The following is a 14,521-nucleotide window of genomic DNA, read 5'->3' on the forward strand; positions in this document are numbered from 1 at the left end:
TAAAGAAAAAAGATGCCATCTTCTGCTATGCATGTAGACATTTCGGTTCAAGTAAGTCAGATGCCTTCCCCACAACTGGCTACAACAACTGGCGCCATGCTCTTGTACGTGATAAGGGACTGGGAAGGCATGAATCAAGCAAAGAGCACATAGATCCATAGATCTCTTAATTTTGCTCTCAAAGTACACCAGATTGATGCTTTTAACTTCAATATTTAAAAAAAAATCTGCCCGGGGGAGCATGCCCCCGGACCCCCCTAGAGAAGGTGAGGATCCTCCTAGAGGAGGTGAGGACCCCCCTAGAGGGTGTTAGGTCCACTCCCCACTTATAAAAATAGCATTTTACCACTGCACCCTCTCTAATGTCAGATGCACCTTGAGTCATTTTGTTCTGGAACCGGGCCTGGAGGCAGCAGCGTTCAACAGGGAGCACGGTGTCTTCATTAGAACACTGACTTATTAATGTTGGGGAATAAATTACTTATTCTGTTACAAATATGTTTTTAAGAAATAGGACTTTATGTCCTATTTTGCAACTGTCATCCTGCAATTGACAGCAACATTGTTTCACAGAGGCTGCTTTGGGGCACTGGGACCAAGCTGAATAGTCGATTATGAGACTGTCAAAGTCATCCGGCTGTTTTCCGTGAATTTTTACTTCAGAGAAAACTCCAGAGAAAACAATTCGTACCAATCTTTTTGTTTTAAAAATAATAGATTGACATTCAAGCACATTTTCTTTCTTGTTAGATGAGAAAATAGAGACTTTCATGTCTGTAAGATAAAAATGATCCTAACACCAGCTTCAAGAAGACGGGAAACATGGACAGGTTGCTCCAGTCCAAAGATAACTAAATCCACGTACTGAAACATCTAAAGCTGTCTTATTCACTTTTTAATTGTTGTTTGTTATTTTTGTAAGATTTACGTGACATTGATCTTTGTATACACTTTTGGATTTAACACTTTTACATTTCTCAATCTCCACTAAAGTAGCGTGTAATCATAAAGGATAAACACATATCTATATAAATACAGAAGCAGCCTGTCTTACCCGTGTTCAGTGCCACATAGAGAGCGCAGACTGAGGTACCAGGTGCCTGTCTGTGGATAGGGGATCCTCAACTTGGTGATATTAGCAGAGGTGTTCACAGAAAGGAAAAACCCAGCCTCTGTTTCTGCAACAGAAAAAGAAAAATCACAGGGTTTGAAACTGAAAGAGCTTATGCATCAGCATTAAGAAAACAGTTGACCTCTTCTGAAATGAATATATGCTTTCCTGCTTCTGAAATTGTGCATTAAAAACATTAGAAAATACTAAAATAGTTGAGGATGGAGTTTAGACAAGTGAATACTGAATGAATATAAAGTGACATTTAAGTTGCAAGCAGTGACATACAAGAATTAGATGAAAATAAAGTGCCGAAAGGAGTTGAAGATTCACTTCATTTAAAAGGGGGTGACATGTCAGTCGTGTGTGAGTAATATATTGAGATGTCACTTGTTGTGAGTGCTGATAACATGAGTGCTAGTTCAACTGAAAGATGATGTCAGTTTAAGAGCTATCTGAACACTAGGCAAAACAGTGGCCAACGTTTTGGGTGAAAGAGAATAAGTGTTTTTGTTGCTCAAAGGTGAAGATGTGGAAGAGCCTCACAGTCCAAGTTGTCAAAGTTATATTAGACATACCTGATTCACACTTCAATGATGAGTTATCCCGTAAGAAGAGAGGCATCCCGTGGTTCAGGCAGCCGAACACTGTGACATTAGCTCCTTTTAACGTAGACTGCAAAATGAAACAAAAACTAATGTCATTCAACCATTCGACCATCAACCATCTGCTGCCATCCTGCTGCTAAGCTAACGCTGTTTGTGATGACTTCAGGTCTCATTTCAGCTGTGAAAAAGTCAACTTTAAAACTAACAAATCAAGTGAAACGGCTCTTCCTCTAACTGCCCGAGGCAACTAAATAAAGATGTTGGCAGTTTATCTCCTTAAAGCATCAATTATACATTAACACGCTCAGGCATGAAAAATAAATCCTGGAGAATTATTCAAGCGTTCGGAGTTGCATATGCTTACACAAATTGACTCATTCTGCAGAGAGGTGAAAGGAGACCACTACAGTCCAATTTGGTTTACCGGTGGAAGGACTACTGGAGTATGAATAGCAGCAATAAATCACTGTATGTGTTCATATAGTATCAGTGTGCACTCAGGCATCAAATGTGACACTTCCCAAGTTTCTAAATTCCTTCTAAGTTATTCACAGTGTCTCTGTCTTTGGGAAGGTGACATGTTTTACAACTATTGTGAAAAGTGTCCAGCGAAGTTACTGAACCTTTAACTGCCGATCACAAATTGTAAAAGTTGCTTTTTAAGAGAGGTTACAGCAGAGCATATTCGTTTGTGTCCAAAGGGTGATGTGCCTGGTGGTCGGGAGAACTTATCGCAATTATTTCTTGGATGAATACGATTTCTATCACCCGTCCAAAATGAGCATAATGTATGTACCGGGAGTTGGCAAAGTTGTTGATTAATGGAATGACTCAACAAACGCTTTGCCAGGTGCTGAGTTTTTTAAGGCTTCCTAAACTCACCATCTGGCCTTCTCTCTTGGTAGTAAGACTAAATCACGCCCAATGGCATTTCAAGATAGTCTCTCCCCCCCCCCCCCCCCCCTCACTTCCAGCTCTGCTCTACAGTGAGAAGATGATTGAGTGAGAAAAAAATGGTGGATGGTTTTCCAGACACAAAAAAACCAAGGCCTTTAACTGTAACATTTTTTGTTCAATATTTATGACCAGAAATTCACAAAATCAACCATTCGCTTCAAAATAACTTCATAACTTTCATTAGTGCTCATTAGTAATTGTTTGCACTTAACTTAATAAACTTCCATGCCGTTGCAAGCAGGGAAGCATGCTGATGTTAGCATTTAGCTCAAATAACGTCTCAAGACAAACTAGCATGGCTGTATCTTATTTTAGTTTTGCTCTTGACCCCATAACACTCACTTAATATACAGTTAGTTTTTTAAATTCTATTTTTGTCATATACTTGTTAGACAAATATAGCTACACAGAGTATACCCCAAGTCTATGTGCAGTTTTCAACCTACAGTACATCGGCACTTATGTCTACAGCAGAGTGGCTAATGTTGCTAAAGAGGTTTAAAGCACTGCTGCTACAAGGATATGCCCTGTACACATCTGTGCCCGGGGTACAATTGTGCTATTAAAAGTTCATTCAAACATAAAGCCCAGAGTCACAACAACAATAATTTTAAAAGACTGCTTTTTTAAGTTAGAGTATTGTTGTGCGTTCTTCCTGGCATACAGAAAAACTAAAGTCATCAATGTGCATGAGGAGACACACAGGAGGAATCCAGCCAAAAATAAAACAGTTTTTGGGACTTTTGCCTCAAGTAATTTAAATGAACTAACAAGAAATAAAAACACATCTTATTCTCGCTTTAACTGATATCATAGAGGTGTGAATATTTGTGTTTCCTTTGTGTGAAGTATTACCCCCTCGCAGTTGTATGCCTCTATCAACCAGCCAAGTGGTAATTAACATCTATATTTAAAATGTCATCACTCGATAATTGTGGGAAATTGTCATAATTAGCATATTAATGTTTGACACACACACACACACACACACACACACACACACACACACACACACACACACACACACACACACACACACACACACACATAGTCCTCAATGTGTCAATAATGATGAAAATGACAAGCCTTGTGCCTTTAAGGCAAGTTGCTGAGTGTGAATTCAACAGGATGCGGTTTTGACCACTACTTATCGACTTATCTGCTTCATTACTTATCAATACATGAACATTTATTGGTTGGATTAGATTAAGCCATAATACATAATGCACTCAAACATATAATGTAGTTCAGGTAAGTAATATTTTGGCAATAGAAATCCTTTTGGGACTTGAATCTTGAATACCCTTTTGGGTAAGAGTTGTTTTATGAGGCCGCCTCATGTAATATGCCACCACCAACAGAATATTACATTAATGAAGCTCTTAAGATACAGATGATTCTTTTTGGATATGTAAAATCCTTCTCAACACGTGTCTGAACCATTGATCGGTTGTATAAATCAAAAGGTTCCTTTGTTTTCCACATCAGTCTGCCTGGGTGTAGCTCACATTAAGATTTCACTGGTAGCTCTGGAGTCTGAATCCATCTTCCAGCTCCATCTCCATAACCAGTCATTCACAAAGGATGTCAATCTTTCCTCCCCATGCAAGGCGTTGTTGTTAATTTATGTTCCAGTGGTGTAGAGCTTGCCTGTTTTTTGCCTCATTTTAAATTCACCTCGGATTTGTAATGCTCATTTTGTTTGGGTTTTTATTTATTGCTGATAGTTGTAGAGCCCTTTGTAACATTTCTGTGAACATTGCTACATTAATCCTGTTTAATATAGTGATTTATATGCCTGATCCATTATGCAGCTGTTACGAATGTGTGCGTGAGTTCATAATTCAAACAGGAGCGCTGTCTTTCATCAATTAAATCTTCAAGGTTACTGACTGAGGCAAACTACTGTAGAAGAGACTTCAGAGTAATTGCTTTAAAATAATGACTACAGATTTCTGATTTCCACTCTCATAATAGTAATCTGTTGTGTAGCTTTTCATTTGCTACATTTCCCAGGAGTTTCGCTTATGACATCTGCCGAGTGAGACACAATGCCAACTGATGCAAACACATGGATGAAGTTGGCATGGAGACTGTATGCTGCACGTCCTAGAGCCCAAACTAATTAATATAAACTCCATTATAAGTTAGAATTTTGTTCAGAAAAATATCAAACAGGCTCTGTTTTGACTTATTATACTTGAACTTAATAAGTAGAATATTAATAAATATTTTATCCTAAGTATCCCCCCCTCTGGGTATACAAATGCTGCTTAGCAACAGATAAAATATGAATGCATTACCAATTTGGGGTCAATAAAATACATCTTATCTTATCTTAACAGCAAACATGAACATATTTTTCAGTTCAATCGTTTATATTAAAAAACATAATTTTACAAAAATGCTCGCAGACCTTGGGCCCCAAACATAAAACTAGAGATAAATAAATAAAGGAATAGTATATAAATGATGATCCCTTCAAATAATTAAATCATCATTTGGATCCCTAAAAATATCGAAATATTTGTTTAAATAAATGAACATTTACATAAATCAATAAAATATCTAGAAAAACTTGTATCTGTTTATCGCCATTTCCTTTTTTGGGGCAACATTTATATTAATAAATGTATATGTAATCTACCATGCTTATTTAGTCATTAATTTAAATTCATTATGCGTGTGTGTAAAAAAAACACTATAAAATAAAAGTCCAACCATCTCATGGACTAACGCTCATTGCAGTGCTTACAATGTCTTGTCTACATACCGGGAGAAAACTTTGAAAAAAGGGATCTTAAGCAATTAAACTGATTTACCACCGGTTGAGGTATCAGTGGAACGAAAAGCCATATGCATTCCTTTCACATAGTGATGCAAGGCAGACAAGCAGCTCCAGCTATTGTCTCCTAAAGCCCTGCAAATCTGCCAGAGTCCCCCCGTGGCAGCGCCTGACTGGATCCTGCTGGGACAAGCGAGTGACAGATCACCGCTGGGGGGAGGAATCTGTCCATAGAATAATATCGCATGACAGTGTCTCTGAAGAATACATCTTGCGGCTCACACAGCGGTTTTAAAGCAGCAAACTGTCTCTGTGACATCTGCCGAGTTAAAATTAATCAATAAACACACAGTGGGTTGGAGGGGTCAGGGTCTCCCCCCAGAATTGAACTAACTGTCAATCAATAAACTATCATATTCATTACTGTCAATTATATTCTTTCCTTGCAGTTAACTGTTTGTGTTTTTCTCTGACATTTTGGGAAATAAGGCTCTTTGCTTTCCTACTAGAGGTTAGATGGGAAGATTGATTATCAATTTCATCTCTGTGTGTGCAGTGGAGATGAAAGATGAGTTTAGGCTGGCTTATCACAAAGTGGAAGCAGGCAGAGACAGCATGCGGCTGCATGATAACAGCTTTAAACCTTTCGCTTTAACATGTATAGCGAAAAACATATTGCATTCATCGATTTTAGAGGTGATATTTTATCTAAATGTTAAAGAGTAATTTCCTATATAATGAAAAAACAGCAAAATATGATATATGTTTTGAAGCTTTTTAAAAAAAAGAAGTCCATAGGCTCACTGCAGTTGAAATGCTGAAAAACTCAGAAACGTCTTGGGTGTCTTGGTGGCTAACATGTAAACAATTTAAATCATTTTAAAATCAAGCATCAGTTGTCTTATCTCATCAGAAAGTCGGTTCAGTAGATTTTTTTGGAGCTTTTGTGTGTATGACGCTAAAGTATTTCACAGTGAAAAATCAACCTTTAATCTTAAGCAAAATTGAAAAAATGCATACTTATAGCGCTCTGAAAAAATTGACTTTTTAACATATGCCATAACATTATAACTGGGCACTGTCTTACAGTTTGCTTTGGTTATGAATGTGCATTTACATTTTGTACGCCTTCAATTGAAGATCAAACTATGTATGGCTTTTCAATTGATGTACAATAGTATTTAAGACTAAGCTGATCACTAGTTGTTTTTATCTGTAACTGTGGTTCCCATTGATATACAGAATGTCTTTTCTATGTGTCATGTGTCTTCAATCAAAAATATTTTTAGAAAAAGGAAAACATTATTACTGGGCAACTTCCTCTGCAGGGGAAAATCATGTGATAAGATCAAAATGACATCAACAGCTACCGAATGAACCTTGCAGAAAGATTGCTCTGTTCATCTGACAGTTGTTTTAGTTTTCTGTTTTTTCTAAAGGATAGTTGTTTCTTCCTGCTTCTGCCTTTGGTGCTAAGCACAGATCTGCAGGCTAAAAATATCCTTGACCAATATCTTTCCTGAAAGCAGAGAGATAAAAACAGATTACAATCCAACTCCCAGGAAGACAGCGCAAAAAGATATTTCCTAAATGTCAGGATAAGCATTTGAACTGAAGATGTTTGACAGAGTTTCATGCTTCATTGTTTCAAAACTGGCTGCCTTGCTTTTCATATCAGAATGAATTGTTCAAAAGTCCATCTGCCAGCCTGGAGCTCTCCAGAGCCACTGCAGGTAGCATTAATATCTCAAGGACAGCCTAACAAAGACATATCAGATCCTGCTTAGCTGATATTTGCATGTTCTTCTTCTCAATTCTCAATGTGTGACAAACCCTTTCCATTGTGAACCTTTTCAGCTCCACAGCAACGTTTATGACTAGAAAAGCATCCATATTAAGATGCTCTCTGAGCCAGACACGTTTCCTAGTTTCCCTTCGCTGACTGTTGCATATTTACTTAATTATTTTGATCTCATCTTTTGCAATATTGCAGCAGTTGAAGGCTGACGATGGCAACATTTGGAACCAAGATGTCTCCTTTATGAATCCTCAAGGTGTCTGGTAATCTTCTTTTACTTGCCAACCGCATTAAGGATTTATCTCCCCATCAAACCGCATCATGGCCTCATGATGACGCTTTACATTTATCAGACTCTATATTTACGGGCAGATTGAGAATTCATGTTGAACTTTGAAAGACTTCTCATTATTCTCTTTTTTTTTGTTCATGGTTGCAGGCTAGCTATCAAGCTACAAGTGATAGCCATTGATATTAAGACTTGTCCATTTAAAGTAAACTATATTCAGATACAGACGCCCTTGTGTACATTTTAAACAAATATACAAGGATTTAAACCCAATTCATGTTTTGATAACAAAAATAAGCAAGTTGTGCTTGTAATCTCATCATTAATAAAACAACATTAATGTTTTCTTGTTTAAAAACTAACAAAATACGAGCAGTACCAGAACGCCTAATCACTCATATTCAGTTTTTCATGGTGTATACCTTATAAATAACCATAATAAAAACCTTCCAACGAATTTGTAATAGCAAATTGGCGTTAAACATTTCTTTTAACATTGTATCATGTATTGTGCCTTTAAATAAAATAGATAGTGTCTCTAGAGCAACTCACCATGTTGAGTTTGAGCTCCATGTTGAGGACTCCTCCGCTGTCTAAAACAGGCATCAGGTTAATGGCGAACACAGCAGCCCTGTCCGGTGGGATGGATATATTTGGACCAAAGAAGACGTAAAAGTGCACAGAGAAGGTGTCCAGCTCATTGCGCAGGGTCGGGCGGATGGGCCAGCACTTGTTGTAGTCGGCCGTGGGGGGGAGGTAAATGATGCTGTCCTCAGAGGTGTGGAGGTGACTGTCGTTCTGCGTCAGGCTGGGCAGGGAGGCCACCGACAGCGTCTCAGACAGAGAGAAACCCATCGCCGTTCCAAAAGACTGAGGCATGTTCATGGAGGAGCTGGGCTGAGACTGGTCCTTTGACAAATTGGTCTTGGAGCAATCTTGTGAGAGGAGAAAACATTAGATTCATAAAGAAAATCAATCAAAGCGACCCCAGTATGATGGAGTTTTACTGGCTTGTTGCAAGAGCTTTCAAGAATGTACCTTGCTACATCTTGTGTAATGTAATAACACTGCCTACCATAATGTCAAACAACCAATCTGTAAGTCCCAAACAAACAGGCAATAACCAAGTCAGTTATTTTAGTTGCGATATTATGCATGCCAAGCAACCAAGTCTCTTGCAAATGTTTGAAATGATCCCCTTCGATAATAAGGTAATAATAAATAATGTAATCATCTTATGATGTAATTATCTTCAATAATGTAAACAGCGAGGTTCAGCGTCGAACACTGTTTTTTTAATGAGAGAAAGATTCACAGTAATTGCAAACAGTATGCTTTCACTCAACACAAAGCAACTCTGCAAAATGGTCATTGATGGCAACTGGCAAAGTACCATCACATACTGCCAATCCCCAAGGGGAAAGGATTTCAAAGGCTTTTCTAGCTCAGCCTCGTTTGCATAGTGTTGTCTCTGAAAGGGTTTGAAGTATTTTGATGTCCGTTCAGACAGCTGAAGCTCTCATAAAAATACTGAAATACCAAATACTGCTGGCTCGAGGCAATTGTAACTTTGGTAGGAACAAGAAAATGTGATGTATAAGACCCAAATATGTTTAGGAATGCATAATTGTGGGTTGGTGGGAGAGGCGGGGCTGTGTAAACATACTGTTTCATAACATTATAATCCAAAGAGCTGATTTCTTTTTGATTTCATACACAGCACAACACACACTCTCTCTTCAATGCGGATATTTTAAAGGGCAGGAAACCTGCCGTGGATATACGGTATAAACAACTATAATAAATAATAAAGTGCAACCTAGTTTCACTACTTCCTGTCTATGCAGCTCCCAAAATAATATGTAAATTAGACTGGATTGGAGTAAAGGGCACATCATTCTAAGAAGGCTTGGAACAACAATAAGGTATAATGGCGAGAAAAGCCTGAGAAGGTGAAGACTCCAGATGGTCTTTTCTCTAAACCTGAGGTGTTCTTCAATTGAAATCCACAAAAAGGTCAAGTAAGATCTGCCCGGCAGGCGGGGGGAGAAACAGAGTGTGAATAATTAGTCTCTGTGTTGCTATGGTGACAAAGTGCACTGTACAGTGTCCAACACAGGCAGGGGATCGCTACGCGGGAGACGACTTCCCACAGATTTCTGAGCCATCCCTGTAGAGTGAGCATAAAAAATATCTCCACTCTCTCCACACAGCCTGCAGCACTTTAGCGTCCGATCACTGGCTTCCTAGCGATCCCATAAGAATTCCCTCTGTTTACGCTACATCCTTTACTCCAACAACTCTACTAATTGTCCGGCGGTGTCTGGCCATTGTTTCCTGATCAGTACACATGTTCCAAATTAATTTGTCCCTCTCGCATCTATGAGAAGCTTTAGCATATTGGAAAGTTTTAAAAGACATTTTATTTTTGTTTTTTTAAGGATAAATTACACCTAAGAATCAGTCATGTTTTTAAAGAGCCTGGGCCAATATAAAACCAAAATCCTTTCTTCTTTGACTTGCAAAAATCCACTTTTATTTGGTGCAGTTAATGAGATTTCAGGTTTATAAAAAACGACCCCAGTATCATGTTGAATTGCACATCAAAAGCAGCAGGAAGAACATTTTTGAATGAGGCTGGAAGCAAACAGCGCTCAGAATGTGTCAACAAAACGCAATTTATTCTAGTGAGAGTAATAACAAACACATTACCTCTCATAAATCATGTCATCATTTTGTTTAATTGGCCAAATTGGTAAAATAAATAAAAAAATACTGATAAGATATTTTCATATTAAGAAAAAAAGAGAAAAAAAACTAGAGAACTCAAATAACATTTTTAAACCTAATAAAATAATACGAAAAATGATAAACGTATAACCTACCCATAATTTTCCCATATAAGTGATTGTAAATGTAAGAAATAAAGCAAATATCACACTATGAGGGTCAGATCTATAATGTAGCCATTACATTACAAATACAGTTGAATATATATTGGGGTACCAGTATGGAGAAAAAAGGGAAAGGTAAATAGATGAGGGGTAATCTTTTTTATTCTCAGTGTTTACTGTAAGTGTGTTTTTTGTTTGACGTTGATGTTTGATTAAAAAAAAATTCTCATATAAAGAAAGGTATTTTCTTTATAGTAAGCCGTGAAACCTACATTTAGGCAACAGAAATTCATAAAAATGAAAAAACAAAACAAACAAAGCCGCAGACTCATTAATCACATTTTAAAAGACACTCACCTGTGACCTGCACACCAATGCGGAAGTAGACGTTGGAGTTAGTTAGATATCTCTCCACCAGGATGTAGTACCATTGTTCCCAGGCAGGCACGAGCGTGTCTAACTCACAGGGGTTCCACTCCCTGCAGTCGAGGGCACTTGAGTTATGCACCGGCGGCGCCCGCGCTCTTATCTTCAACACCACAGGACAACTGTCGCTGCTCCTGTTCTTGGTGCTGCAGTTTACCAGCTGAACCTTCACCTTTGATATATAATTGGGGATGAACACTCTGCACAAGCACAAGCACAAGCACAAGCACACACACACACACACACACACACACACACACACACACACACACACACACACACACACACACACACACACACACATTCATATTTATTAGATAAAAATACTGGATAGAAAATGTTACAATAATTATTATGAAAGAACAATGTGTCTTTTCAGTTCTAATTATATGAATTGCTACCAGGGTAATAAATCCTTTGCTTTTTTTAGGCAGATATATAAGAATATAAGAATATTAAAAACATTTTTCATATTCCTCTGCTCACAACGTTGAGGTGACTTTTAGAGAAGAGGAAGTCAATAAAGATGCTCACACTGTAAGCACACACTTTGAAATTGCATCTTTTAAAATGAAAATGCTCAATAAGCTCACAGAGAACACTGAGAAAAAACCATAAGAAGGAAATTAAGAGGTGTAGTGGGGAATAATAGAAGACTTGCTTATAAAGTGCAGATCTGTTATGGACAGGGATCATCTGGTCAATGAAGTATCCAGGGTAAAGCACCGAAATCCCAACGAGCCTCTGGACGATGAGCTGAGGTTGAAACAGATACTGGCATTCTTCAGAGAGACCCTAGAAACAAAACACAGCAGCAGACGGCATGTTAGCGGTTAACTCAGCAATATTTCTTAAAAGCTGGTAAGGAGGACATTAGATATCATTCAGACTGGCTGAGGGATCCTAATGGACTTTGTGTCAGCCTCCTGGATTAATATGGCTCTGTCCTCCCTCGGCCTGCCACACAGCGTAATATGCAGCCAGTATTTCACTCATGTTGTTCTGAACCATTAAAGCTTGATGTGCATTACTCTGTGAGATGAGCCGAGCACACCGAATGACTCCGAGCCAGGAGGCCGTGCATTTTTTCCGCACATAATCATTTGTTTTAAAAAAGGGAAAGGGGTTATTTTTGCGGCAGATTCAAAAGGACAGGTGTGAATGCCAAATAAGGCCCTTCATTCCTGTCAGACGATCAGTGACCCTGCCTGCTCGAGCCACAATTACTGTGGCATGTCATTAGTCCGGGAGCTGCCGAAGTGACCCTTTGATTTATTACAGCCTGTCAGTTGGACCAGCAAATGTGTCTTGTACAGCAAGTTGTGTTTTAATGAAGGCTCAACCAGTATGGAGTTTTTAAGGCCAATGTTTTTACAGTATAAGTGAAGACATCTTATGATGGCTTTAAATGTGACTCTTTCCAATGCCAAAAATAGATATAGGCATTCATTTATGTTCTGCAGAATTTCAGTCTTGGCAGAAAGCCTCTAAAAGTCCATCTAGGCCATATAGCTCTAAAACTCTCCATTGGAAACCCGACTAATTGCATTACTTTAGCTCTTTCAGCCAGAGTGACCCTATGAGACTATGCAATTTGAGGAAAAACTCTGGGGTATACACTGAGCTTTCACTTTATTAGGTACACCTGAACAATCTAATGCAATCCTCCGCAATATTGCTGCAATAAATGCAACATTTGAAAGCTTATGTACAGCTTTATTGAACTCTATGGTCACTTTTCAGTCAGCTAGTGGTGATGTTGTATTGCATCACAGTACATTGAGTTTCTTATATAAATTACATTACATTACATGTTACTTGTTAGACCCTTTTATACAAAGCGTCATACTCAATGCTGTGGGCAATCCCCACAGGAGCAATTTGGGGTGAAGTGTCTTGCCCAGGGACACAACGACATGCTGACTGCAATGGGGTTTGAACCCAACACACAACCCACTGCACCACACGCCTCCCTCCCTGAATAAATACTTCCATTTACATACTATACTGTAATGAGACGGAAAGGATTACTTCTCAATATAATTATAAGGCTATTACTGGAAGGATTTGTGGCGGTAATAATACTTCAAATGGAAAAAGACCATATCATCTAAGAAACCTTAGTGTATTTGATATATGCTCATTTATAAGACAGATGGAAACTTTAATTAGTGAATAATATGTGCCAAAATTATACTTAATTGCCACTTTTAAACACTGCTTGGCAATATTTTCACACTGGGAGTGAGCCTCATTGTTCTGACTGTTGCAAGCGCTGACTGGCAAATATCCAGCATTTAATAGAAAGCTAATAAATCATATAATAGCTTGATTTTAACGATCATCATAACATGGTAAGTCTGTTTGAGTAATGGGTAAGTAAGAGAAAATAAACCCCTACAGAATTGTGATTGATTGTGTTAAGAGTTATTGTTTTAAAAGTCTTCCCACAACCCTTGCTTTTAATGATATGTTACTAAAGCATCTCCATAACCCAGATACAAGATCAAATGGTTGCTTTTAAGGTAAAAATAAACCAATATATTCAACAATTAGTTACAAAAGAGAGGTATACAGGTCAATGATTTTCAGAAAGACTTGCCTGAATGAAATACTATGATCAGAGGATCTTGCCTCTCAAACAATGGACATTTCAGAAGTTCCCATAAGAACATATAAATAATGTATTTGACAGGAAAAGCTATTTATCACTGCTTCTTTGTTCCTGGTTGCTAAATCCTTACCCTGTGTGTTCAGTATTTTTACTGAGATTCTTAAAAAATGCACAGTGCATTCCCTCCTGTTCCGCTTGCATCGCTTCCACCCGTGTTTCCTTTCTGATCTGATAACATCACAGATTGGTTCTGAAAAATTGCTTCAGAAGGCAGAATGTGTAATTTCCATCTATGCAGTGTGTCAGTGGATTTCAGCCACAGCTTCTATTCTCAGAGCCCCCAAAGCAAACCAATGCCTTTGTCCATGCAATGTTGATTTCAACTGTTTCTGCTTGTTGTGCATTCCTGGTGCACGTTTGCCCGCCAATGGAAACCACAAAGGGAGCACAACTGAATACCATGCCAATGACAGATAAATTGCCTTTAAAATAAATCAGCAGGAGTTTTTATGTGGCCAAATAGGAGAACATGATGAGATGAAGAAAACACTCTTCTGCTTTTTTAAAGCTCTGAAGCACTATCAGGAATACTAATCCCAACCAACACTTACATTATATTTATTCATGTTATTCTTTTCATGGAGGGGAGATAAGTAACCATGAAGAACATTTTCGATAAAGATGTCATTCAACCCATCTTAAATAACACTTTCACATGAATAAGCTTAGCTTTAACCAGTCTCTTTTAGCGATTCATGTATAACTATATAGTGACTAATTTGCTGCTCTGAACAGCTGATTCTGGTTTCGATGTATTAAAGGTGGGGTCATTTATTTCAGAAACACTTTTTGTTATATTCCATGGAATGCTCTGAACATCCCGATAGCAATGAATATCTTAAATGCTTTGACAATAAATACATTAAAAAAATGTCATCTGTGGAAGCCGTAGTACTGTAAAAAGCACGACCAATCATCTGAGCCGGCCCGGCTAAAATAACTGGATGGCCTACCTGCCTGTCAGCCTTCCATCTGTGCA

At 38.2% G+C, this 14,521-nt stretch overlaps 1 protein-coding gene across 2 annotated transcripts in view; it reads right to left on the minus strand.

Moving 5' to 3' along the window:
• The window catches only part of tmem8b (transmembrane protein 8B), a 66,102-nt gene that overhangs the window by 45,268 nt on the left and 6,313 nt on the right, over window positions 1-14,521 (minus strand). For both annotated transcript variants that reach the window (XM_010767850.1, XM_010767856.1), the window contains exons 4-8: window positions 11,530-11,663; window positions 10,800-11,068; window positions 8,101-8,483; window positions 1,690-1,786; window positions 1,055-1,178 (exon numbers count right to left, since the gene is read on the minus strand). In XM_010767850.1, coding sequence (XP_010766152.1) covers window positions 1,055-1,178; window positions 1,690-1,786; window positions 8,101-8,483; window positions 10,800-11,068; window positions 11,530-11,663 — 1,007 coding nt within the window. The remainder of the gene's footprint in view (window positions 1-1,054; window positions 1,179-1,689; window positions 1,787-8,100; window positions 8,484-10,799; window positions 11,069-11,529; window positions 11,664-14,521) is intronic.

Source organism: Notothenia coriiceps, unplaced genomic scaffold (assembly GCF_000735185.1).
Source record: "Notothenia coriiceps isolate Sejong01 unplaced genomic scaffold, NC01 NC01_scaffold00000339, whole genome shotgun sequence".
NCBI lineage: Eukaryota > Metazoa > Chordata > Actinopteri > Perciformes > Nototheniidae > Notothenia > Notothenia coriiceps.